Genomic DNA, 27,970 nt, shown 5'->3' on the forward strand with positions numbered 1-27,970 from the left:
TCAACGAACATCTGTCGGGGATACCCGATGCTTACTTTAATTTACCTAGATGCATAAAGCTGTTAATAGTACCTACTTAAATAGTTTAATTACTCAAACTGAGAAAATCAAGCATTCCATTTATTTGCACTTAAAAAGGCTTTGTATAATTTTATATGCTCTCATTTCCTACAGATATTCTGGCTAATTATTTTATGCAATGATTTCTGGGTTAAGTATTTATGAGTCGTGAGATTTTTTTACACAGTTGCCAATTATATCAGCATATTTCAAAGATTTTAAGTTTTGCGTTTCGATTATAACAGCGCTGACAAATGACAATTTAAAGCTGCCATTGACTATTTTGAATACAGACACCGGTCTTCCATTTTATACCCATCAAAAATGGTAATCTTTTACAGTGGCAACATATTGGCAGAACCATAGAGAATATAGACATTGTTTATATTACGTTCGGAAACCAGGAATATCTTTAAATACAAAGTTAATAAAAATTGCAATAAAAACGCACATAGCAACAAGATGTTAATTTAAAGTGTTAACAGAAATTTAATTCAATTATATACCCAATAAAATAGCTACTAGTAAACGTTTTAAGGTCAAGGCCAACTTAAAACTTACATAATAGAATTTTCTCGAGTACTTACTGGTTTACCGGCCGGTATTTTTGTGATAAAAACATTTTGTTTGACCTTCATTCATCCAAAACTGTCAAACTGATGGTTCTTGTTGGAAGGTTAATAAAAACTGTTTTTTCATCAAAACAAACAGTTAATTTCCTTCCGAACTTAAGTTTAGCGTATAGCAGGTAAGTGCACACTAAATATTACAATAATATCTGCTCTTCAAGCCGGCAATTGAATATGGAAAGAGTAATTTGTGCGCATTAGTTAGCGTATTTTACGCTAGCCATATTTCATGGTAAAGAGACGATGAGACAAAAAAGATTTCGGTCTTTTTCTAATCTTATGGTCATTCCCGGTAATCAATACGAAATGTCTTGAAGGATATCACTATGTTAACTAGTATTTAGGTATGTAGTTAAATAAGTAGGTACAAATATTTCCGAGACATAGGTTAATCAAACAAGATTATGGATAAATGGATAGAATGCATTTTACCCAAATTTCCCAAGAATATATATAATACTTTTTTACCCCTTGGTTCTCAAACCAGGGAGGTGTTGGGCCTTGAGTAGGAAATCATTAGCCTAATTAATTAAGTAGCCCACCTTGACTGATGTAGAGCTTTCGTCCGATTCTGTATCCTTTAGTAATTATTTTCCACATTATTAAAAATATGATTTAGCAAATTGAAGCATGAATTTTTCACAGCAACAAATTGATAACTCACCTATATTCTAGTACCCATTACTTAAAAAATAATATTGTAACTTATACTCAGGTTATTTCTCAATTTATTTCCAGTGTGTGTGGAACCATGTCTAAGTCAGCTCTAGTGATTCTGGCGCAGGGTGCCGAGGAGATGGAGACTGTTATCACCGTAGATATGCTTCGAAGAGCAGGTGTAAGTTACCTTTGTTACTGTTGATAAGACAAGTAATATAAACATGCCAGTTAGAAACAATGTTAGTCCCATGTTGTAGGGGTCATTAGGAAACACATTACCAAACTCCGTGCTACTTTAAAAAAAAAACAAGCAAAGACATACTGCTACTACTAATTGGAAGACTTGTTGAGTAGTGAACTTTGCGTACCATCAAATATATTAACTTTCAGGCTATTATTATTCTGTTTTATTCACTTTTGAACAGATAATTTCTTATACACACATAACTTCGTCATTTGTAGGTTGCCTTAGGTTGAAATCATGAGCACTTGCATGATTTGTTGTTCTTATTTCAGGTGACAGTCACAATGGCAGGTCTTGATGGTGATGCTCCTGTGTTGTGCTCCAGACAAATCACTCTAGTGCCTGATAAGTCTTTGTCTGATGCACTCGCTGCCAGTCCACAGTATGATGCTGTAAGTATCTTGTGTTTATTTGTTACTTAAATCTTATCATTGTTAGTTACTTATATCTTTGTTATATATAAACTGCGTGGAGGTAAAAAATTAAAACGAAATTTTGGAGCAGAGTGCATTTGATGGAATAGAAATATGCCATCGTTTTATGTCTGTCTTTAACCTATCTATAATATAAAGGACTATGGACATGTCCCACAAAAAACTTGTTGCCAGTTGCGTTCACCGGTCGGTAAACGATCTGAGGGTTAAGCAACCGTTGGCGCGGTCATTCCATAGATGGGTGACCGCATAGTGGTATTTGAACTGGGCGTCTCCGTGCTTCGGAGGGCACGTAAAAAGTCGGTCCCGGTTGTTGTCGATTAAGATAACAGTCGTTAAGCCACGTCAAAGGCCTTCGGGCGGCCTGAACAACTTTGACACTAGGTTGACCACTAACCATACGACAACAACAACAACAAAAAACTTGATATCACATTAAATTTATACTATGGTGACATACACTAAATCCATGGTATTCTGGTATTTGACTATTCAATCATATTATATTGCCTAAAGGTCAGCAATTTGTTTGCATTCAATATTATTATCTAGTCTGTTAGTAAATGGACTTCAGGGATATATAAATTTCTGCCCATGGTCTTTTCATCAAAATCGATTTAGGGCTTTAGCGCCGAAAGCATGATATACAGATGTCGAATTATTTTATTAATGTGCATTACTTTGTTGCAGGTGATCTTGCCAGGAGGTCTGGAAGGTTCCGACCGTCTCTCCAAGTCGGAAGTGGTTGGTACATTGCTGAAGGAACATGAGAAATCTGGCAAAATTGTCGCTGCTATCTGTGCTGGTAATTATGTTATAAACTTATACTATGAAATGACAAAATATGACCTTTCAACTATTTTTATTGTACTCTTTCAGTACTCTTGTTTTGAAAATTAAGGAGTCAAAGAGTTAGCCTATTTTTTGATTAGAAAATGCTTGTTTTCCCTGGAGTCTTGTCTTGTCTTTTGGTAATATTTCCCTGAATTTGATTTGTTTTAAGACTATTATTGTAATGAAAGTTATTAGTGAAGAGAGGTTTACTTTTAAAGGCGTGAGTTTCTTCTTTCTTCTCGCGATCAACAGCTTTTCCGAAACGGTGGTAGATTTAACTACTATGACGATTTCAAATACTCGTTAAAAATATATATAAAATAAAACTTATTTAGCTTTTTCTTTAATTTTGAAACAAAGATGTAGTCTGTGTATTTACCTACATTTCATTTCAAAACGTAACGTTTTATTTTCAATAAACAGAAATACAATTTTCGCCTTTTTGTTTGTTGGAAAGAAATAATAAAGTAGACAAAATATTAAATTCTGTAGTATCATAAATTTTTCCTTAATTTTCCAGCGCCAACAGCTTTCGTAGCGCACGGCGTGGCCATAAACAAGAAAGTGACGTCATATCCCACTACCAAAGACAAGATACCGGCTGACAAGTACACTTATGTTGAAGGCGAGAGAGTCGTTGTCGATGGCAATATTGTTACTAGCAGGGTAAGTTGCTAATTATAGGGTAAAATATTGTATAGCAGAGAAAAACAGATTGGAAACTATTTATAGTAGTATTTGGTGGCAAACTGTTTGCAGCAAATTTTATGCCAGGCAAATCCTGTGCGGCTAACTATACAGGTTAAAAGGTATCAGGTAAAAACTTTAAGAAAAGCAATAATCCAGGCAAATGATTTGCGACCTGCTGTCCTTATGCTAGGCAAAAAGTTTGTAGCATGCTTATGCATGGTAAAACATTTACGTGGATATGTACGCTTAACATAGCGCAGCTGTAGAATTATCAATTAGTTAACAGCTAACAGTATGTCTAACAAATATTTTGTGGCAAACTGAATGCTCCAATAATCAAAATGTCAGGCAAATTATTATCGACAAACAGAACCTTTGCAAAACGAATTGTTTAAAAGTTCTTTATAGTCAAAAATTATTAGAAAACTACAACCCTTCCCGTGTAAACCCCGATTCCTCGGGAACTCCAGGATAAAAAATAGCCTATGTGTTATTCTAGGTCTTCAGCTTCAATCGGTTCAGTAGTATTTGCGTGAAAGAGTAACAAACATCCATACATACTCACAAACTTTCGCATTTATAATATTAGTAGGATATATATAAAATTTAGTTTCTTTTTGTCTTCCCAGGGCCCAGGAACAGCCTACTGGTTCGGCTTGACGCTGATCGAACTGCTAGCAGGCAAAGAGAAGTCTGACCAAGTGGAAAAAGGCATGATAATCTCCGGTTACTAAGGGCCTCTTGAACATATCTGAATATTAATGGCTAAGCCTACAGTCTGATTTAAATAAGCTTGCATATATAATATGTATATCAATAAAATTTGTGTATGTTGAATTTTTTAGTTTTTTCTCCACTACTACTACTAATCGTATGGTTAGTGGTCAACCTAGTGTCAAAGTTGTTCAAGCCGCTCGAAAGGCCTTTGACGTGACTTAACGACTGTTATCTGTCTATGTATGTATGCATTATGTATGTATGATTTGTTAGATTAGGGTCTCCTTCTAGAACGAGAGGCTCTGTACAAGTTTGAAGGTATATTCAAAAGCTTTGCCTCGCAAATGGTCTTTAACTATTTCTATGCCAAAGTTTCATGAAATTTGGATCAGCAGTTTAGCTGTTTACAACATTCGTACATATATTGTGTTCAACTGTTGTTGCCAGTAACCAAAGAATTTTCTTCACAAATCTTTAGTATGATCTCTCTTTTCTAATAAGAGTTCTGGACTACACAATATAGACAATATTTATGTAGTAAAAACTAAGAAATATACTGTTTCTTCGCTTTTAGTTAAATATAATAAACTAGCTGACCCGGCAAACGTTGGTTTGCCATAAAAATTTAATAAAAAACATTGTCCAGCGGACAAAATTGTGAATCTAAACCATTCTCAGATCCCCTTGAACACACGCAAAAAATTTCATCAAAATCGGTCCAGTCGTTTAAGAGAAGTTCAGTGACATACACACTTACAGAAGAATTATATATATAAAGATAGAAGCACAAATAAAACAAAATATTCCTTACATCATTATATTTGGATAAATACAACTACAATAGTATCTTAACACTAAGACAGTACAAAAAGTAAATAAATGCAGAATAAGCCTGAGAGCACGAGTCTTAAAATAAATTTACTAATAAATAAGAATTAAACGTATCTTGATAAAATGAGATTACAATTTTTATAAGAACAACGATAATAAATATAACCAATCGAAAGTTCTGACGCATCAAATAATACAGACCAATTGAGAATCACCTCTTTTTATGATGTCGGTTAACACAGCAGTTCAAAATGCTATGTAAGTATTGCCAGACAAAAAAAAGAAAAAAAATGTTGGCATTGCAAAAAAACATACATACCATTGCTTAAAAGTCTAACCCTCTTATTCATATAAATATATGAAGTTATGAAAGGCTTATAAAGTGTTTTGTTTCTTTCACTCCTCAGCGAAATGAAAGAGAGAAAACATATTTTAGTAGTTGTTTAAGTAAAATAGGTTTATAATGTGTTTATGAATAAGAGGGTTTATAATCGAGTATTTTAATACTTATCTGAGAGTTACACCACTTCTAGTTAGAATATCTGTTAGATAAATAATAAACGAAAACATATATATTGGTAAATTACTACCAGTCTATTTTTAATGAGATTCGTTTAGAAATGAACACTATTTGGTAAATTTTACTGAATAACAACTTTAATAAGTCCTAAAAACAACTTGGTAATCCTCTATGCCTATATTTCAAAAGATTTTGACTAAATCCGATTCCATATCATTCGGTTTTACTACTAAGAAAACATTTTATAAGTATTGAGACTCTTTAAATTAGTACTAACATCAAAAATCTGAAGTACAACTTATATAAAACATTTAAAACTCGAGTCCATTCCCAATAACATATCTTCAGATGCGGATAGATCTATCTAAGTTAAGAAGTTACAAGTCGTTATGCATAAGACGAAATTTGTTGCTGTTTAATGGGTACTATGCAAAGAGCCAATTTTAGAACTAATTAAAAGTGTTGAATAACCTAACTTACAGATATAGGCATTAAATGTATGAAATATCTATCAGATGTCCGTTTGATTAGCCAACTCATATCTATACTTATATTTTTTGTTTGGTTGAATGCGCTAATCTCAGGAACTAATGGTGCGAATTGAAAAAATATTTTACTATTAGATAGCCTATTTATTGAGGAAGGCTACAGGCTACTATATAACATCACGCTACGACCATTAGGAGCGGAGTAGCAACGAAAAATGTTACAAAAACGGAGAAAATTTCCATTCTCTTTTATATGACGCAAACGGGTCAGCTAGTTTATCCACAAATGGGCTCTCATAGTTACAAGTGGTGAAGTTAGGCCTCAACTATCCACATCTGAAGGTAGTTATTGAGAATGGTAGACTGACTAGTAATTACCAATTATCTAAGAAGTCATAACCAGTCTTTGGTAGAGCTGAGTCGGTGAGGGTCTCAGTGGATTGGAAGTCAGTACCTGATGATGCTTGGCTTGATGAGAGGAGACCACGATTTTCTTCTGAAAGATCTGAAACATAATAGACCATAGTTATAAAGGATACATGTAATATTCATGAGATTTTTGGGATGGCGATTCCAAAACATCCTTAAATATATCTTCTGTTAAAGCAGGTTTAAGCGACTATTTTATTTGCGCCGCTGGCTTGATGCACCCATAGCCAGTTGCGCTCACCGGTCGGTAAACGATCTGTGGGTAAAGCAACCCTTGGCGCGGTCACTCCATAGATGGGTGACCGCATAGTGGTTTTTGGCACGTAAAAAGTCGGTGGCGGTTGTTGTCAATCAAGAAAACAGTCGTTAGGCCCGTCAAAGGCCTTCGTGCGGCTTGAACAACTTTGACACTAGGTTGACCACTAACTATACGATAAGAAGAATACTTAATGGTTCATATTCATAAACATTGAGTAACAAAGACGTATAAAATGATAGCGCACGTAATTTTATTGTTGTTATAACATTTGGAGTTCATACATATTATAATTATACTACTACGCCTACGAGTTTCTGCCTGCGACTTCGTACAAAAGATTTTCTCGAGGTTAAAGGTATCCTATGTACTTAATCATCATCATCATCATGAAAAAGACAACTCCCGCATTAAGAATTGCTCTTGTGTCGCGGGGACTTTAACAAACATACAAACAACGGACACTTAGGGTTAAGTTTATATAATTTTAAATATCAAACTAAATATTACCGACTGTAGGAAACCGTGTTACAGGAAACTGGATAAACTTGTAATTAATGGTAATCAATATTAATTAAATGCACTACTTTTGTTCGTTACGTCCGCGTGAAAACGTTTTCCGTGTGAAGGAAATAAATTTCAGCTAATTGTAAGCCGGGTAAATAACTGAAATATAGGCTTACTGTACTAGTAGGAAAATACTCATAATATATAGAACTCTGTATGCTAAGTTAACTGTTTATGGGAAACTGTAATTTTGAATTAATTGAATTGAATTGTACACATGGCCAATTGTTTGCGGCTGACTATCATATGGCAAATAGATTGCGGCAAACTGTTTGCACGGCATATAGTGCGTTACACAAACACTTTCATACATGGCGCATAAGTAGTCAACTCTATAGGCGAGAGAAAATGTATAAACGCAAAGAGTTTATGGCAGACTGTATGCGTTCCAAATATTTCGTGATTCAACTGTAGTACTATATTTGTGTGTCTCAAAATGTTTGTTTTTATTGAGTCAGATATCAAACATCAAACTATGTCATGCTCAGCCAGACTGTTTAAGTACACAATGTGTACTTATAGATAATGTCATTATCTATGATCTAAGTGTTACTCAGCGTGAGTAATTACTTAAGAATGAGGAACTAAAGTAAGTTATTTATAAGACATCCTTAGCATTTTAATTACCTAATTGGTTCATTAAGTAGTACATGCCTTGCCTTGGACTAACAAAACATGCTATATGATGAAACCTTACATGCTTAAAAGTTCAACATATTTCTTGCGTGCTGCAAAATCTGTATCCTGCAGTTGGACAGGCAAGACAAGGCCTAACCCCTTCGACATGTCCCTTGCTCAGCAGTGGGACAGTCATGAATAAAAAATAAACTACAAACTAATAAAAATAAACAATGAACTCACCGCTACTAGACTTAATAACACTGCTTCTATAATCCTTCTCATACTTATTCTCTACGGGCGGACTCTTAAAATTAGTCCTGAAGAAATTCTCCGATGACGCAACAATCTGAGTTTGAGGAGCAGACACCAAGCACTCCCGTTCCTCATCTTTACTCTTAAAATTGCCAATAAACTTGCTTATAAACCCTGGAGACGTGACTTCTCTTTCTGTGTCTTTATATGTACTCCGTAAAACATCATGAGATTTTAACGCATTCTTCAATTCAGATACAACTTTTGAATGAGATAAGGCTAGCTCAGACATGACCGGAGGTGGGGACGTAGGCGGCTTCTCTTTCGGAGCCCTACAGTCACTCAATACACATAAATTCAACTGGCTTTTCGTTTGATATAGAAACGGTGCACTGTGTTCATCTCGGTATGATGTATGTTCGTCTTGGATTAGTCTTTGGCCATGGTCTCGGCCGAAGAAGGACATGAGATCATCTTTGCGGACCGGTGGGTCGTTTAAATCAAAGTCTAAGGTGTCTAGCAGTGCGTACTTCAGTGCGATGTCAGGTTTAATTATTGATTCGTTTATTATTTCAGTCTGGAAGAAAAATATAAGTAAATTTAGTGTTGTACATTATATAAAATTGTGCCTTGTTAATAAGTATTATGTAATAAATAAATATCTTATTACTGTCCTGAGTTAGGTGAGAAGTTTTATAAAATATTTTTTATTTATTAATTAAGTCTATAAATAAACTGTAAAATTAAAAAAGGAGAAGGAGAAATTTATATAACGAAGTAAGAATTTTTATCTAATGACTGTGTTTAAATGCATTGCTTATTCTTTTATTAAATTACTAGCTGACCCGCGCAACTTCGCTTGCGTCACCTAAGAGAATGGGTCAAAATTTTCCCTGTTTTTGTAACATTTTTCGTTGCTACTCCGCTCCTAATGACCATAGCGTGATGTTATATAGCCTATAACCTTCCTCGATAAACGGGCTATCTAACACTGAAAGAATTTTTCAAATCGGACCAGTAGTTCCTGAGATTAGCGCGTTCAAACAAACAAACAAACAAACTCTTCAGCTTTATAATATTAGTATAGATTATCTCGTATTGCAACTACACAGAGAAGTAGGTATCTCATAATTTAAAAACATTGCAGATCCTATACATAATTCTAAGTATTTCTAAGTTTTAGATAAGACTTTTATAGAGAAAGATATTTAAATACCATTATTCACAAAGAATAAACCAGTAACAAAGAAAGCTACAAAGTCTAAAGTCTCACAAAGCTTTGATAACATAAACAGGATACTCCTTGCTCTAATAATAGTCATAACAATCCAGGAAAATGGAATGACAACATGATTGTTAAATATTATAGCCCTGACGCCATTATCGTTCACGAAAATTGTTTACATTCTCGTATGTAATGTTATTATAGCGTACGGCAATGTGTATTACTTACAGCCAAAACTATAATTAGTCATTAGAAAACAACATGTGTCTACTACAAGCAATGAATCATCCATTAATTAACAATCGCACGCATACTGAATACTGATACGAAAATGCACAATTTAACCGTTTTAAACCACCAATTACCCAACAATATGGTAATTTAAACGTTATTTAATTTACAAGGAAGTTCCCAGTTACCTTTTCTTTTTCCGTTAACGTTTCCCAGATGTTTTCATATGAGTTTTTTGCTTCCTCTATGTCCTCGTGAATTTTCGAGGCCAAGGGATTCATTGTACGGAAATATTCCTCCGCTACGGCTCCCAGCGCCATGGCTAATGGTTTTATGTTAAAAATACACGCTAGAATTGTCTAATAACACTATTTTTAACATATATTTAGAGTCACTGAACGCACAACCATTTTCATTGAACGTCGGAAAATAAATAAAGCTAGAGCGAGAAAGATGTATTCTGTTACGTCATAATACAAAATGGCAGAGGTTGCTACAATACTATTCCAATTTGAACCTTGCGTAATAAGCAAAAGAGCCATTTTTTGTAAATGGATAAATGATTTGGATAATTACGGAGATACAGATCTTATGCAATGCACAAAAGGTTGAAAATCCGATTTTAGATTATGAAATGGAACGGCATCTAGCGGAAACTTTACGAACTCGGTACACGGTAGTTTTATAGATGCAAAACCGACAAAACGGAGGTTATCGGTTTTTCGGTAAAATATTTAACACTGGATTTCATTTGGTATGAGACATACAATATGATATTGTAACTACTGATATCATATGGTCCGATAAAGGGACCATCTGATATTAGTGTGTTGTTTAACGAGCTTCATATCTTGACAATAAAAATATAGTTATGGCGGTTTTTGGGGAACATTTATAATCTGTATTCACATAATTTATCGGTAAAAGGGTGGACAACGAAATGTCAAAAATACAAAATGGCTTACATTAGCTTTATTTGTTTTGTGTTTTCTACATTAAAATGTAGCGGCAATACGTGAATTGTTTAGAAAAGTGTGTTGTACAGTAACTATGTTGCATAACACGGGGCCTTACGGGCCGAATGAGACGCCAGTGAACATGGCAACTTCGGTTAATGTCACCCCAAGTGCACACATGAATATCGTCAGTAATATTAACCATTTGAGTAAATTAGGCCATCAGAATGCCCCAACGCCTAGTGGAACTTACGGTTTAGGGGACTACGGGGTGTACAACCACCCACATTTCAGTATGACGTCGCCAATACCACAGTTTCCAAATTATCAGCATTTGGGGTTTCAGCATAACTATACGAATAACAATCCAGGGTCTCCGAGTGATGGAAACTTTCAGAACGGTATGTTCCCTATGAATTTGAACGTAAATAACGAGCACAATGCCAATTTGTTGAATTATTCCTATGAGAAAAGATTGTTGGAGTCTCCAAGGCCTGATATTATAAAGGAACAGAATATAAGAAAGATACCATTGAATATACCTCAGATACCAAATAAATCGTTAGCCAAACACCATGTATACAACGACGATTATGTACATAACGATTCATTCCACAATCCAAACCACGATTTAGACTTAAGTATGAAATCTCATGACAGACTACCGTTGAACAACGTAAGGAGAAAAAAGATTGAAAACACAGTTAAACTTATTGAAGATATTTTGATAAATTCAGGAAATATATCTAAGGAAGTGTTTACGGAAACGATATATGATAATGAACCGCAATATCATAGCAAAAGAGATGTTGAAACGAACATAACTACGGTACCCACAACAAACGTCTTACGAAAAGCAACAAACACATCAAAAAGTTCCAAACAAGACGTACCTGAGGTTGACCCGTTATCGTTAACAGTAGAAGATACATCAAAAGTCATAGTTCAAGAACGGGAAAGTATTATTAAGAGTCCTATACGTATCAGTTATGAAAAACCGGACACGGAAGACCAGATATCAGATTCTGAGGATGTCAAACCGGTCGGTTTACCGGACAATGTGTCAGAAGCTCCTGTAACGTTGACGTCTGAGAAAAATGTAGAAATAAAGATAGAGAATGCCAGTTGGACGGACACGGATTATGCACAACCATTCTTCAGAGATAGTAATGCGTTTCAAAGGGAAGATGCGTTAGATTATAGAATTATTGACAGTGATAGTAGCGTACATGAAGCGTTATCTGCGATTAAGAATGGTAAATATGTATTTTATTTTATTTTTTAGGTTTTAATTTGTTGTCACATCTGTGCCATACAGTTTTATATGTGTAAACGGTAAATATTCCTCTCCCATTGGTTGTAGCGTGATGTTAAATAGTCTATAGCAGACTCCTTACGTATTTACATGAAAAAAAATATTCCCATTTCCCTCTCTAACAATACAGTTAACCATACTATTTTTTTTATTCTCAGACACTTATTATTTGTTTTCGAAACCCGCTTCTCTCCACTATGAAAAAATTTAGTATCCACTAAGGGATGGTATTATGGTATATCCCCAGTTGGGAACCCATGACCTATTTTCGTCTTTAGGAATGTACCTAAATGAACATAAAATTATTTTGCAACTATAGTAATCCATAGCTTGTATACAAAAGTTGTTTGTTTAAATTCGGTATATACCAGTCGTATTTGAAAACTTATTTTTGTGTACTATAGTCACCTAAATAAAGACTATAGGCTATAATATATAGCAGTCGAATTATCACAATAAACTCGAGTGAAACTACTCCGAGCCAGCAATATAACCTATTTTATAACATTATAAAACGTTGGTGCATGTGACGCATAGGTTTTGTGGTCGCCGCGCCACTGTCTGCGGTCGCAACACAATGTATTCCGTGTGAATGACTGCCGTGCGGTCGCGGGTTTGATTCCCACACGAATATTTATACGCAGTTGTTATGAATCGTGTTCCACTTTTGTGTCAGTGGATTGTATGTTTGTTAAATATGCTTTTTCGATGTTTTTGACGGTCGATGTATTTTGCCCGGTTTCTGAGTACATTTAGCGGTAGTTTATCTATTCAATAGCGTTTTTTTATATGAGTTTAAACGCTATTGAATAGATAAACTACCGCTAAATATACCTCAGAAACCGGGGATTAGTATCGCAGTGGTAAAGGTTGCTAATACCAATGCATCGGAAGGTCGTGGGTTCGATTCCCACACAGAAAAAGCATTAACAATATGCATCAATAGCTTTTTCGGTCTCTATGTCCCTTGTTTGTATGTTTGTAAAAGTCCCCGCGACACTAGAGCAAATTTTGGTGTCAATGTTTAGTACGGGAGTAGAGAAGTTGCCTTTCTTAGTAAATTCGTTAGCGTATATCCGCTAATATACGTAGCGGTAAGCCGCCTACATATTGGTAAAAATCACTTGAAAATACTTTCAGTCTAGTCAAAATATGTTTTATTTCATAAACTTTAACAAGTATTTGAAATCGTCATAGTATTTTTAAGGTTCCGTACCCAAAGGGTAAAACGGGACCCTATTACTAAGCCTCCGCTGTCTGTCTGTCTGTCTCCAGGCTGTATCTAATAAACCGTGATAGCTAGAAAGCTGAAATTTTCACAATTGATTTATTCCCTTTACCGCTATAACAACAAATACTAAATATTTGTTTTGTTTGTTTTTGTTTTTTTAAAAGACAACTCCCGCACTAAGAATTGCTCTTGTGTCGCGGGGACTTTTACAAACATACAAACAACGGACACAAAGCACAACCAGACCCGAAACAATTATTTGTGGATCGCACAAATAATTGTCCCGTGTGGGAATCGAACCCACGACCTCCCGTTGCAGTGGTATCGGCGTGGCGACCTAAACCACTGCGCCACAGAGGCAGTCAATATAAAAAAATATATATATTAAGGGGGGTTCCTATACAACAAACGTGTTTTCTTCTTATTATTTTGGTACGGAACCGTCCGTACGCGAGTCCGACTCGCACTTGGCCGGTTTTTTAATCTAGTAAGGTAATACGGTTTCGGAAAAGAAGTTGCTGAGTTTTTGAGTGGGTTTTGAGATCGTCACAGATAGATAATGATAAACTTAAATTACCTACGTAAAGTGCATGAGAAAGGTGCGTCGTCTAATTACTAATGCACGACGTGTCATGGGTTCAATGTCCGACCAAATAAAATACTGTGTGGGATCCACGAATTGCTGTTTGGGTTTTTTAAATGTATTTTATTTCGATAACTAGCGGACTGGCCCGACTTCGTCCGGATATAGTACAATTTTATCCCGTTGTTTACATTCCCGTGGGAATATTAGTCCCATCAATCCCATGTAAACTTTGTCCCGCCAGTTAAAAACATTAAAAAAGTACCTACTATGCGATTGTGTTAAGTTGTTCAAACGTTAAGCGCGTACATACATTTAACTAGTTACGTCATATTTTTGTTCTAAAAAGTTATTTTTTAACGTTTCATAAACAACATAATTATTTAGCAGTTAAATACCACTATTCTACCTAAATCCATTTACTACTCATCATATTTTTGTGTCCCTAGTAACTCCAAGTTTATAAACTATTTCATGTGCCCTTCAAAGCACGTTATATTATAAAACTTTCCCTCAATAAGGAAAAGGTCGTACAAATATTTGTCCCGGGTATCGATCGGACGACCCTTTTGGTCGGGTTTCCGCTTGGAAACTATTTGTGTGGTCGAAGTGCTCTCACGTGTGGTTTTCATACCAACGTATATATCTGTGCAATATAAAACACATATGAAACGAATTTTGTAGATTTTAACTCAAAACTTAAATCATATGGAGCAGTGATGCCCGAGTGGTATAAGTTGATACCTCCCACGCAAGTGGTTGCAGGTTTGAACCCAATGCACACACCAATGACTTTTAAAAGTTACTAGCTGACCCGGGCAACTTCGCTTGCGTTACTTAAGAGAGAATGGATCATAATTTTCCCCGTTTTTGTTACATTTTCGTTGCTACTCCACTCCTTATAGCGATAGTGTGATGTTATGTAGCCTATAGCCTTCCTCGATAAATGGGCTATCTAACACTGAAAGTCCAGTAGATCCTGAGATTAGCGCGTTCAAACAAACAAAGTCTTCACCTTTATAATATTAGTATAGATAGATGTGTGGATTAGAAATAATTATATTACTTGTTCCAACGGTGAAGGAAAACATGATGCAACCTTGCATGCCTGAGAGTTCTTTAGACAAGGCAAGGCACAAGTTCTGGACAAGGGTCTCCTCCCAAGAGGGAGGGGTTAGGCCTAGAGTCCACCACGCTGGCCAAGTGCAGGTTGGGGACTATGCATGCTCTCAAGAAATGTATTAAACAAATTTTAGGCATGCAAGGTTTCATCACGATGTTTTTCTTCACCTTTGGAACAAGTGTTAATTATTTCTAAAACAAAATATGAAAAGGAATAAACGACTATTACAAATTAAAATGACCAGCCATATTTCAATGACATTAAAGTCGTATTTTGCACTAATACTTTGTGCTTCATGTCGGAATTGTATCTACGTGTTTTTAGTGTCACCTCTTAGGTTAGTACTAGGGTATGTATAGCTGCACATACTTCATATGGCACGTCACGCCCACATGCCCTTCCTCCTGTATTAGTTACTAGCTGACCCGCGCAACTTCGCTTGCGTCACATAAGAGTAAATGGGTCATAATTTACCCCGTTTTTGTAACATTTTTCACTGGTACTCTGCTCCTACTGGTCGTAGCGTGATGATATATAACCTATAACCTTCCTCGATAAATGGACTATCTAACACTGAAAGAATTTTTCAAATCGGACCCGTAGTTCCTGAGATTAGCGCGTTCAAACAAACAATCAAACAAACAAACTCTTCAGCTTTATAATATTAGTATTAGTATAGATTTCATGAGCGCCTAAAATATGTTTTTGTACTTTCAGTTACAGACGAAAAGACAACAACATCAAACAACTGCTACGAATGTCCCCACTGCTGTATACTCCTGAAAGACCCAAAACGTTTCTTAATCCACACGAAATGGCACACCTTCGGCCTAACAGTGGAGAAAAGGACAGAGCTAATGAGGGAAAGAGAGGAACAGCGTAACCAGAGGAAGGAGGCGAAGATTATCGAAAGAATGAACGCTAAAGAGATCACAGATCAGAAGGTGGTGGGAAAGACCTGGCCGTGTAAGGACTGTGATAAGGTCTTCAGTGCTAAAGGAAGCTTGAAGAATCATAGGCAGAGGTGAGTGGTAGTTTTGAATTGTTTAAACTGTAAGATTATTGACAATATGTTCTTTAAGATGGTCTTGAGTATAGCTATATGGTGAATTTGACTGCCTTTGTGTGGTCAGTAGTGTATGCGACTGCGTCACAACGGGTTTCGGGTTCGAATCCCCAATTTTTGTTAAGAATTTCTCAGTAATAGGGTTAGGAAGTTGAGTCCGTAAACCTCAGTGCATCGTAGTTGGTACAGCCGTCCGTCGGTCTTGCCTTGTCTCTGGTCGTGCCGGTGTAGCCATCCCTACTGGACTATGACAGCGAGGGAATTCCTGCATTGGTGGCTGGTTTCAAATATCTGTATGTTAAGCAACCTTACCGCGGACATTCTATAGATGGGTGAACGCCGGACTGCACTGAGCGAATCTATACTAATATTATAAAGCTGAAGAGTTTGTTTGTTTGATTGTTTGTTTGTTTGTTTGAACGCGCTAATCTCAGGAACTACTGGTCCGATTTGAAAAATTATTTCAGTGTTAGATAGTCCATTTATCGAGGAAGGTTTTAGGCCATATATCATCACGCTACTACCAATAGGAACAGAGTACCAGAGAAAAATGTTACAAAAACGGGGAAAATTTTTAACGCTTATGTAACGCAAGCGAAGTTGCGCGGGTCAGCTAGTGGACGATAAGAGTGGACCAACGTAAACAATTTTAACACTAGGTTGACCACTAACGATAAATGTTCTTTTCCAGGACCCATCCAACTCGCGTCCGAGAATGCAAGATCTGTCACAAGAGTCTCGTAGGATGGATAGCGCTGCGCAACCATCTGTCGACGCATGCAGGTGAAGCCGGGGTCGGCTTCCAGTGCAGCGAGTGTCCGAAACGGTTCAAATACGCGCACTCGTTAGCTAAGCACTCTGATACTCATTTGGTGAGTAACAAACAATATATAATGTATAATAGAATACGGGAATTAACGCGAACACGCATTTTACCTTAATATGCCTAACTTTTCGGCGCAGGTTGCACTCGCCGTGGTCGCATTCTATTATATCTATTATATCCCGTATTCTATTATACATTAAACATGCAACGCGAGAGTTTAAAAGTTAAGAAACAATATTTTTAACCCCCGACACAATAAAAGGGGTGTTATAAGTTTGACGTGTTTGTCTGTCTGTCTGTGGCATCATAACTCCCGATTGCATGCAATGATTTCAATTTAGCTTATTTTGTATTAAAGGTGACTTATGTGCGAGTGTTTTTGGACATGTTTGATGAAAATCGGTTCAGCCGTTTAAAAGTTGTAGGGGGTGAAATGGGGAGATTAATGGAATGTCTGCAAATATATGTGATAATAAATAAATAAATAATAAACTTTTATTTTCACAAAGTAATTGTAGTACATAATTATTTGACACATAAGTAAAATATATTAGTGCATACAATCAGTGGCTAAAGCTCTGTCCTAGCTAGGTTACGGAATAACCTGTATTAAGGAGTAACAGTCCCGAACCCCATTTGGTGGTAGGTATTAAAATATAATTTCTTAGAATATTACATTTTTGTGTTTCTACAATTATTATTATACTCGGATGGGGTCTCAAATAACTTCGTATGATGTTCGTAAGAGAAATTCTTAGTGAGGAAGTTGTTCAATTCCGATTCCCGGGTCGGGTATATAGTGCTATTGAGATTTTCAGTTTTTGAAGTGCCTGGAAAAGTGTTTATAGAAATACGATTCTTAGCAAAAATAAAATCCTGCACAGCTGGCCAGTTTATATAAAATTGGCCACTGTAGCCGAATATCGGCTGCAAAGACGTTATTATTATATTAACCCAACCCTTGAAACTCTTTCAGGAAAAGGTCCACGCATGCGAGGAATGTCCAAAGAAGTTCGGCTCCCAGGCGCTGCTCAAGATGCATATGAAGAGTCACGAGCGACAGTCCAGGGGCGCCACCTTCCGCTGCACGTACTGCGCTAAAGGATTCTTCGAGTCATACAGTCTGACGGTATGGTCACCCATCCTTTTCTAGACCTTACCAAAGTTCGAAATGAAATGAAATGAAATTATGAAATGAAATTATTTATTCTGCGAAATATGGGTATTACAGATCTTAGAAACATATTACGTACCACCATATTCAACCTTAGTGGCAAGCAGAAGTTATACAAATTTAACAGAATTAAATCATTAACAGATAACTAGAAATCATAAATAATTATAATACGAATTATATCAGATTTAGATTGTATTATTATATCATTAACAAGTCAAAATATAAATCAGAATGTCAAATACTAATATTAATGCAGTATTATAATTAATTATTTATACAAAATGTCAAATTATCAAATAAATTATAGGTCCGATGAAAGATGTCACAGTACTTACTACATTAATCTATTTTTTTGTCATCAAGGTAATCACTGACAGAGTAATATGCTTTTCCAGTTAAAAATACAAACAATTTCCTCTTAAATAAGCTAATACTATCTGTTTGTCGAATATGTTTAGGCAAATTATTGAATATTTTGGGAGCCATTACGAATATACTATTATGAAAAAGTGTGGTTTTACTAGGTATTAAATGTAATTTATCTGCCCGCCGTTGACTACTAACCCTCGAGAACCTTTCAATATTACGCTTAGTAAAAACTGCAGTCTCATATATATATAGACAAGGCATAGTTAAAAGCTTGAGTTTTTGAAAATATGGCTTACAACTATCAGTTCTGTGCAGATTGCAAATGGCTCTTACACATCTTTTTTGTGCGATAAGTACTCGATCTACACCACTAGCGTTACCCCAGAAAATGATGCCATATCTGAGGATCGATGCAACTAATCCGTGATAGGCAGTGATTAAAACTGTCTGATTTACTGTTTTACTCAACATAAACAATGCATAGGACTGTTGATATAATTTATTGCATATATTTTCAATATGGTCGTTCCATTTTAAAGTACTATCTATATTTAATCCAAGAAATTTAGTAACAGTTCCTTTGAAATTATGGATTTCGATACATATAGCTTCATAAATCGTAAAGGAAATTTGTACCACAGACTTCTGTGGTCCGAACCACTACCTCCCGGGTTCAATACCCGGGTCGAAGAGACGCATAATGTTTTTAAAAATGTCAGTAGGTACAATATCAATAGTATACCGGAGTCTGGTTACATACCATAATAAAGGATGCGCAAAATGTACGGCGAAACATGGTGCTTTGATAGGCTAACACCATCGTGTAATCCATATATTCCATATACTATTATAAATGCGGAAGTAACTCTGTCTGTCTGTCTATCTGTCTGTTACTCAATCACGCCTAAACTACTAAACCAATTTACATGAAATTTGGTATGGAGATATTTTGATACCCGAGAAAGGACATAAGCTACTTTTTACCCCGGGAAAATGATGCATTCTCATGGAAAAATTCAGGTGGCGGATGAATTCGCGGGTAAAAGCTAGTGCTTAATAAAATATTTGTGTGTTTGTAGGTACACGAAAGAACACACAGGAACGAGCGTCCATATCAGTGCGAGATATGTAACACCAGCTTCGGAACCAACTCCAGTTTGAAGAGGCATTTGAAAGTTGTAAGTAAATACTAACTATAGTATGTTTATAATTAAAATATGAGGTTTTTAAATGTATTTATTTGTAAATTAATAACTGACAACTGGGTTGTGGAGGTCCGATAGACAGTCGCTTCTTGTAAAATAGTGAGATTGAAATCGCTATTGAATAGATAAACTACCGCCAAATGTACTCAGAAATCGGTGGTTAGTAAGGCTACACACATATTCGGTATTAAACGGCCAAGCCGGGCAGTAAAATCGAATATGTCATGTGCCAGATGAGCATTTGAGAAAAATGCTGCTCGACATCGCCACGCCTGAATAAAACGCATACAAAGTTGCAGGCAGTAACCAGTTTTCCCTAAATAGCCGATAGTTTTGACAACAAGATAACATTGTATCATAATTCAACACTCCGAAATCAAACCCTAACCTCTCTCCCCCCCACAGTCGCACAGCACATCCAAGCCCTGGGAATGTTCGGTGTGCCACCGCTCGTTCTCCACGGAGTCCATCCGCGACCGCCACGAGTTGAGACTGCACGGCAAACCTGAAGACTTCAAGTTTCCCTGCAAGGAGTGTGACTGCAAGTGAGTATATACTGAAAACACTTTGAGACGCCCGTGGCCAGTTGCGCTCACCGGTCGGTAAACGATCTGTGGGTTAAGCAAACCTTGGCGCGGTCATTCCATAAATGGGTGACCGCATAGTGGTATTTTAGCTGGGCGTCTCCATGCTTCGGAGAGCACTTAAAAAGTCGGTCCCGGTTGTTGTCAACTAAGATAACAGTCGTTAAGCCACGTTAAAGGCCTTCGGGCGGCTTGAACAACTTTAACACCAGGTTGACCACTAACCATACGATAAGATGAGAAGAATACCAATATTAAGGTCGATGCTCCCAATGAACTACCAACAAGTGTTTTTTGATGTTTGTCTAATAATTCGGTACGGTCAGCTCCATAAGTCACTGAAAATATTTAATCTATATTCTGAAGCACACATATTATTCCACGAAACCATATTTAATACCGATTGAAATGTTTAAGTATTTCCAATTAATTCTACCCGATTTAATTCAGGTACGTATTAAAATTTTTCATAATAAAGAGGTTTTAAAAAATAAGAAGTTGTTAAGCGACTTTTGAGGCTGGCTGTACCTTAATGTTTTCGATAATATTATTGATAGCCTTACACATCAATGGATTGTAGTAGCAAAATTGAAAAAAAAATTTGGCGATTTAAAAGAGTGGTCATTAGTTCATGCCATGAAACGTTGTGAAATCGGGAAAACTAAGACCACGCAGACGAAGTCGCGGGCGCCCGCTAGTCTAATATAAATTAATTCAAACATGCGATAACTTACCAATTTCTCTTCTCCCAGGTATTTAAAACTAAAAGACCTACAAAAGCACGTCTACAAAGCTCACCCTAAGGGCAAGAGGAAGAAAGCCGTAGCGAGTGATGCGGAACAGACCGAGGACACGGAATAGATGGGAGAGGTACAAACTTATTTACACACATTATAGGGCAAATTGCTGTCCCACTGCTGGGCATAAGTCCTTAGAGAGAAGTTATCTTTGTAATATTAGAGATTTGTTAAGGGTCCCTTCCGTAATGAAGGTTAGGTCTTTCCACCATGTTGGCCAAGTGATGACGAAGGAAAACATCGTGATACAACCTTGCATGCCTGAGAGTTTTTTAGAACAGTTCTTGAAGGTATGCAAAGTCCCCAACCCGCTATTGGACAGCGTGGTGGACTCAAGGTCTAACCCCTCCCTTATTACGGGAGGAGACCCTTGCCCAGCAGTGGGACAGTAATGGGTTAGTTACTAAACTTTGAATTTCTTTACATTTTCTATGTAATAAAATGGCCTCATTTGACAGTGTATAAGGTTTAAATTCGCGTGAATTGGCACAATTTATTGTTATACAACCATTACCAATAACACATCTTTAGGTAGAGATAGGCCTATCTGTAATCTTTGATAGAACTATGAAAATAGGGGTTTGTCAAATGCTTATAAACATTTGTGCTTCAAGTCGGTCCCGGTTGTTGTCAACTAAGATAACAGTTGTTAAGCCGTGTCAAAGGCCTTTCGGGCGGCTTGAACAACTTTGACACTAGGTTCACTATAGATAACAAAATAAGCCTATCCCTAACGAGAGATATGTTATTGCAACCGGTTAAAGTTGATTTGTACTGAAGTAATTCGAAATGTTAATTATTAATGTTTTAGATGAATATAAAATAAGTTTTCATAGATTATTACGTTTTTTTTTAATTATAAATAAATTTTATTTTAATGAGAAATGATAAAATGAATACCATCATATTCTAGTACGCGACATTTAACTTTGTGTGTCTGAGTATAGCAACAAGTCACTGTAGAAACATAAATACAGTAGACGTATACGCGGAGTGCGTGTGAGGGAACGGAAGCACGTCGTTGTTACGTCGCCGTCACACGCACTCTGCGTATACGTCATCAAAACATTTATTATTTGTCATTAAATAAAATTATTAAAAAAAATACACTATTATTTTTTGTAAATATTTTCCTCGTTATAGTATTAACTTTGTAAGGTTTAAATAGGAATGTAATATAAAAAATCTTTATTAAAATAAGTATAAGAAAATAAAATTATTATTGTCAAAGTATTTCATTAACTTTTAGACGAAACTACATACTTTTGTGTATAAAAATATACGGATATTTTTTGTCTCTATCACTCATTCCTTTAGCATTGGGACAAATATTGGGCAAAATATTCTTTCTCTCTTATTCATAAAAATATATGAAGTTATGAAAGGCTTATAAAGTGTTTTGTTTCTTTCACTCCTTAGCGAAATGAAAGAGAGAAAACATATTTTAGTAGTTGTTTAACTAAAATAGGTTTATAGTGTGTTTATGAATAAGAGGGTTTATACACTCAGCGGCAGAAAAAGTGGCCCAAAGCAAAACTACGATAAAACTTTTTAGAATATCAATATATGGTTATTATTTTGGCTATAACTATTAGTTAAACAGTTTATACACAAGTTTAGTTACAATTTACACTAAATAGTCGTAATTTTTAATCAAAAATGGGAAAAATGAAAAAATACAGCTTTTGTCGAAATCGCTTATTAAAAGTTTTTGCAAAAAACTAATTCTGCACCAAAGAAAAAATCTAGTTTATACCGCGTGTTAACTCCTCTAGCATTTATGGTGACCTGCATGCATTCTGGCATGCTTTGGAGGATGTTTTAATTACTTCTTGAAGAACTTTATCCCACACTCTGACTAGAGCGGTTCTTCGCTCACCAAGTGATTCTGGTGGGTTGGGCAGTGCACATACACTGTTTTTTAGCATGTGCCAGACATGTTCTATGGGGTTGATGTCTGGACTGCGAGCAGGCTAAGCCAGTTTTTGCATCCCGATATCAGCAAGGTGCGATTCCACAACGCGGGTGCTATGAGCGCGCGCATTAAACTGCATTAGAGTTAATCCTCCCGACCAATGAAATCCATAAGTGGTACAATATGGTCTTGGAAGCTTTTTTCAATGTATCCGGCTGTTGTTAAGCGCTGATCTACGATGACAAGCTCCGTACGTGTCTCCAAACATACACCTCTCCATACCATAACAGACCTACCTTTGTAACTAACCGTCTGACGTGTTGTGTTGGGAAAAAACCGTCCTTAATGGCGTCTTTACACTCTCTCACGACCATTTAGTGCTCTTAATGCTACTCAGCACTCATCGGTTAACAAGAACTTGCTCCATTGGTCGATAGCCAACTCACATGTTTACGAGCAAATCGTAATCGCGCAACTCGATGGTGTCTCTCGAGTTCTGGTACTCGGGTTGGTCTTCCTGCCCGTAAATTACGTTCTTTTATCCTTCGCCTCATGTTCCGTTCACTAAGAATGACTCCGCGTGCCACTTGAAGCCTCTAGTGAATCTCAAAAGCGGTTTCTCAGCACCTCGAGGTTAACAAATCGGTCATCTCTTGCGGATGTACATCGTGTTCGTCCAATTCCTGGTCGCCGCGTGTAGAGACCAGTCTCACGATACCTCCTAATCGCAGACCTTAAAGTGGTACGCGATACATTGAAAAATGCAGCCACCTCTCAATGGTAATGGCCCTGATCGTACAACAAGACCACCTAAGCCACTTGTTTAGCAGTAAGTGGCATCTTCAAATCTTTTCTAAAATCTAAATAGACCAATAATCAATAAAAATCATAAAGAAAATCGTTTCCGTGCAGCAATATTTCAAAATACAGAATTCAACTGACCTCTCGAATCAACACTGAATTCAGGTTTAACACACATTGTTAGAAAAAGTCATCCGTCACTTAAATTAATCTGAAATTCAACACTTCATAACACTAAACAGATCACTTCGCAACTACTTACAACAATATATCTTTCATATATTACTTAATTTGTTTACAAATTCACGATAAGCGCTTGGGCCACTTTTTCTGCCGCTGAGTGTATTATAGCCAATACACAAAGGCTCGATAGTTTAATGACACTACAATTACTTTTCCAAATTTTTAGTACGTTTGAAGGAAAACATCGTGATGAAATCTTGCCTGCTCAAAAAGTTGTTTAAACCACGTAATAACTAACACAAGAGGAAATGGCATGTCATACTATTTCATTGAAGATGGCTGTCGCCAAACTCAGCCGATGAAAACGCACACTGAAATATGAAAAGGAATAAACGACTATTACAAATTGAAACAACCAGCCATATTTCAATGACATTAGAGTCGTATTTTACACTACTGCCGTCCTAATGCCGTTATCTACAAAAACAATGTTTCGAGAAATTCGAGAAAAAGCGCGAGAAAAAAAATATGCAATGCTGTTTCCAGATGCTGCTAAAGATATTTCAAATCGCAGTTTCCAGATAGTTACGAAACAGCATTGCATATTTCTTTTCTCGCGCCTTTTTATCGAATATCTCGAAACATTGTTTTTTGTAGATAACGGCATTATAGTTAGAGGACGGCAGACTAATACTTTGTGCTTCATATCGGAATTGTATCTACGTGGTTTAGTGTCATCTCTTAGGTTAGTACTAGGGTAGGTATAGCTACACATACTTCATATGGCACGCGCGCCACGCCCACATGCCCCTTCCTATTGTGTTAGTTATTCCGTAGTTTAATACAGTTTTTGAAGGAATGTAGAATAAAAAAAGGGATATAAAATATAGTATGTTTTTATACATTTATTTAATAAACGGTTATAGAGTATCAATTCAATAATTAGTAAGATTTCTTGTAATTATTGGGAATTGTATTCTATGGCCTTTTAAATAAGGATTATTTTTCTGTGAAATTTATATATTTTAATAGTGTGATGAATACTTTAATTTTAGCGTTTCGTAACCAAAGGGTATAAATTGGACCCTATTTCTGAGACTTCGCTGTCTGTCTGTCACCAGGCTGTATCTCATGAACCGTGATAGTTAGACAGTTGAAATGTTCACGAATGATGTATTTCTGTTGCTGCTATAATAAAAATAAAAATCTGAATAGAATAAATATCTAAGGGGGCTCCTATACAACAAACGTAATTTTTTTTACTAAATAATTTTGAAACAACTTTATCTAAATATAATATTAGTATAGATATATAACTCAAAGGTGATTGACTGACTGACTGACATAGTGATCTATCAACGCACAGCACAAACCACTGGACAGATCGAGCTGAAATTTGGCATGCAGGTAGATGTCATGACGTAGACATCCGCTAAGAAAGGATTTTGATCAATTCTACCCCCTATGGAATGAAATAGGCGATGAAAATTTGTATGAAAATTCTCAAACCAAAACGTCACAAACCACGCGGTGTTTTGTATGCTACCTGAAATTTCTATAAGTGCTTATTTATATTGGTTATATAATAGCATAAGTGTTCATCAAATTATTCAAAAATATAGTTTCACAGTAAAATAATTCTTACAAAAATCATTTCATATTAGCCTAGATAATTTTGTCTCATGTAATATAAATTTAAAAACAAAATATATCATAGTATTTAGGTTTAATTAGGACATATAGATATAATATATCAAATAGGTTTTATTTAAGTTTTAAATGTCAAATATTTTGTTGTTAAAAATCGATTTTTGGATTAATTTTTACCAGTTAATTGTAGTTGCGACTATATAAATCAAAGAGAAAGGACACTTACCAATATGATTCTTGATTCTTCAAAAACCTTTTTTTTTTACGAAATTCATTTAACTTTTTCTGCTGAAATCGGTCAATAAATTGGGATCATTCTGCTTTCCTCCATGGCAACAAGGTATAATATTCCGCCATATTATTAGGTTGGGGAAAGTTTTTTTGCATTATAGTATGTACGAATTTGTAATAAAATATTTTCTCTACACAAAAAAGCTTGAAAATGGGGTACCTCACGAGCTCACTGAAAGAAACCTAATGAACCGTGTACTCATTTGTGATTGTTAAAGCCAAAGAGATTTTATTACAAGTTCATACATACTATAACGCGAAAAGACTTTTTCCCCCACCTAATATAATATTTGCCACCAAATCAAAATGATTTTAATGTTACTGCCTCACATTTCGATATCATTAATTTGTCCCGATTTTTTTAGAAACAAGCAACATATTAAGTACATATCATTTCTATTTTTAATTAATACAGTTAAAACTACTACTAACTGGTCAAAATTATAAATAAATATCTGTTTTTGACTACAAAATATATAAAAGATTTTTATTTAAATCATAACTGCCTAGTTTAATTTAAAAACCGACGTCAAACTAGCGACATCTATGTATAAGACTTTGTAACTAAACGGTTTTTTTTTGGGAGATTGTTTATAAACACATTAAAAGATGATTTTCACATTATAAGGTAATTTTATTTAAAAAATGATTTGGACAGATAAATGTGTCGAAATTATTTCTTAAATAAAGTTATGATATGAAAAAAATTCTCAAATACTTTTTGCTTTGTAAGTGAAATGTTCGAATAAAATTTTCTTTTTGTCAATTATTTTTGTTATACATTTATTCTATTTCTAGTGTCTACACTTGGTTATTTGAAGTTATTTCTTAGCCTGTATCTGAACTAGTATACTACTACTATAGTCCGACAACTTACTAGAGAGTCTTCCCATGTATTATTTATCTAGATTATTATTCATAATTTCCAAAAATACGGTACCGTACGGTAAAAGCTAAAAAGATTGGTCGTGAGTTTCTTGCAAGCTCTTCTCATAAGACTGTACACTTTCCGAGCTAGTAGTAGATTCAGTAATTGTAGCGACTATCATAAGTGTCAATATTTGACTTAAATGAATAAATGATTTGATTTTGTATCAAACAGGCCACTGTCAGCTGTATAGCCTACTGGCCACCGATGTCGAAAATCTATATAATAAACTAGACCCGCGCAACTTCGCTTGCGCCACATAAGAGAGAATGGGTCATAATTTTCCCCGTTTTTGTAACATTGCTACTCCGCTCCTAATTGCCGTAGCGTGGTGTTATATAGCCTAAAGCCTTCCTCGATAAATGATCACACGAACCAGTAGCTCCTGAGATTACCGCGTTCAAACAAACAAACTCTTCAGCTTTATAATATTAGTATAGATAATTGCATACAAGGCTCTCTACCAAGTTGTAGGACTATAAAACCCCGTTTTCAATAGTCTATCTTAGATAGGCGTTACTACAGTTGATTATGTTCTTGTTAAACCCCGTTAACTTTGGTGTTTGGTTAAACAGACAATGTTCTTTGTTTTAGACGTACTTTATGTAGAAATGGTGTGTAGGATATAATGTTATACTGAAAAGTGAAGATATTTTATAATAATTTGTCTTGTTAAGATGACTTTGCCAATTAAACTTTTATAAAAACTACTTTAATCCAAAACTAAGCTTGCCTACATTAAATAAACGTTTATAAAATAGCTTTTATCCGCAGCTCAGCTTGTCTAGATTAAAAAAAAGTTTTTAAGGTTCCGTACCCAAAAGGACCCTATTACCAAACCTCCGCTGTCTGTCTCCAGGCTGTATCTCATAAACCGTGATAGCTAGAAAGATGAAATTTTCACAAATGATGTATTTCTGTTGACGCTATAACAATTAAAACTAAAAATTAAAAATATTAAATATTAAGGGGGTCCACATACAATAAACGTGATTTTCTCGTATTTTTTGGGTACGGGACCCTTCGTGCGCGAGCCCAACTCGCACTTGGCCGGTTTTTTTTAAATCTAGGACATCTCAGTTGTGGACTAATCAGGCTAGGCTCTATTAAAGCAATGATAATAATCAAGTCTTCCCATTCAAATTCAGTTTTTTGATAAAATTATTTGTTTTTTTTTCGCTTTTCAGTATAATATTATTTTTGTTATAATATAGTTTTATTTGATTGTAAATAAGACATGATATGTAAATAAGTTTACTGAATAAATTAATATGTCGAAAGT

The 27,970-nt window shown here is 35.6% G+C and overlaps 3 protein-coding genes across 3 annotated transcripts; 2 read left to right on the forward strand and 1 right to left on the reverse strand.

The window, feature by feature from the left end:
• Window positions 1-649: 649 nt before the first annotated feature.
• On the forward strand, window positions 650-4,388 carry LOC142984914 (protein dj-1beta-like). Its single transcript, XM_076132796.1, has 6 exons — window positions 650-808; window positions 1,428-1,527; window positions 1,866-1,985; window positions 2,718-2,832; window positions 3,382-3,527; window positions 4,181-4,388. Exons 1-6 carry the CDS (start codon window positions 720-722, stop codon window positions 4,283-4,285), a joined length of 675 nt encoding a protein of 224 aa, XP_075988911.1. The 5' UTR covers window positions 650-719; the 3' UTR covers window positions 4,286-4,388.
• A 683-nt stretch (window positions 4,389-5,071) lies between these two features.
• Window positions 5,072-10,122, reverse strand: LOC142984888 (uncharacterized protein C1orf198 homolog). The gene is made up of 3 exons (XM_076132757.1): window positions 9,877-10,122; window positions 8,221-8,809; window positions 5,072-6,612 (listed from the first exon to the last, which is right to left on the reverse strand). Exons 1-3 carry the CDS (start codon window positions 10,006-10,008, stop codon window positions 6,482-6,484), a joined length of 852 nt encoding a protein of 283 aa, XP_075988872.1. The 5' UTR covers window positions 10,009-10,122; the 3' UTR covers window positions 5,072-6,481.
• A 504-nt stretch (window positions 10,123-10,626) lies between these two features.
• LOC142984764 (uncharacterized) lies at window positions 10,627-27,968 on the forward strand. The gene is made up of 7 exons (XM_076132552.1): window positions 10,627-11,900; window positions 15,614-15,920; window positions 16,654-16,834; window positions 17,765-17,917; window positions 19,414-19,512; window positions 19,945-20,084; window positions 20,876-27,968. Exons 1-7 carry the CDS (start codon window positions 10,739-10,741, stop codon window positions 20,982-20,984), a joined length of 2,151 nt encoding a protein of 716 aa, XP_075988667.1. The 5' UTR covers window positions 10,627-10,738; the 3' UTR covers window positions 20,985-27,968.
• Window positions 27,969-27,970: the final 2 nt, after the last annotated feature.

The sequence above is a fragment of the Anticarsia gemmatalis genome, chromosome 28, assembly GCF_050436995.1.
Source record: "Anticarsia gemmatalis isolate Benzon Research Colony breed Stoneville strain chromosome 28, ilAntGemm2 primary, whole genome shotgun sequence".
NCBI classification, from domain to species: Eukaryota; Metazoa; Arthropoda; class Insecta; order Lepidoptera; family Erebidae; genus Anticarsia; species Anticarsia gemmatalis.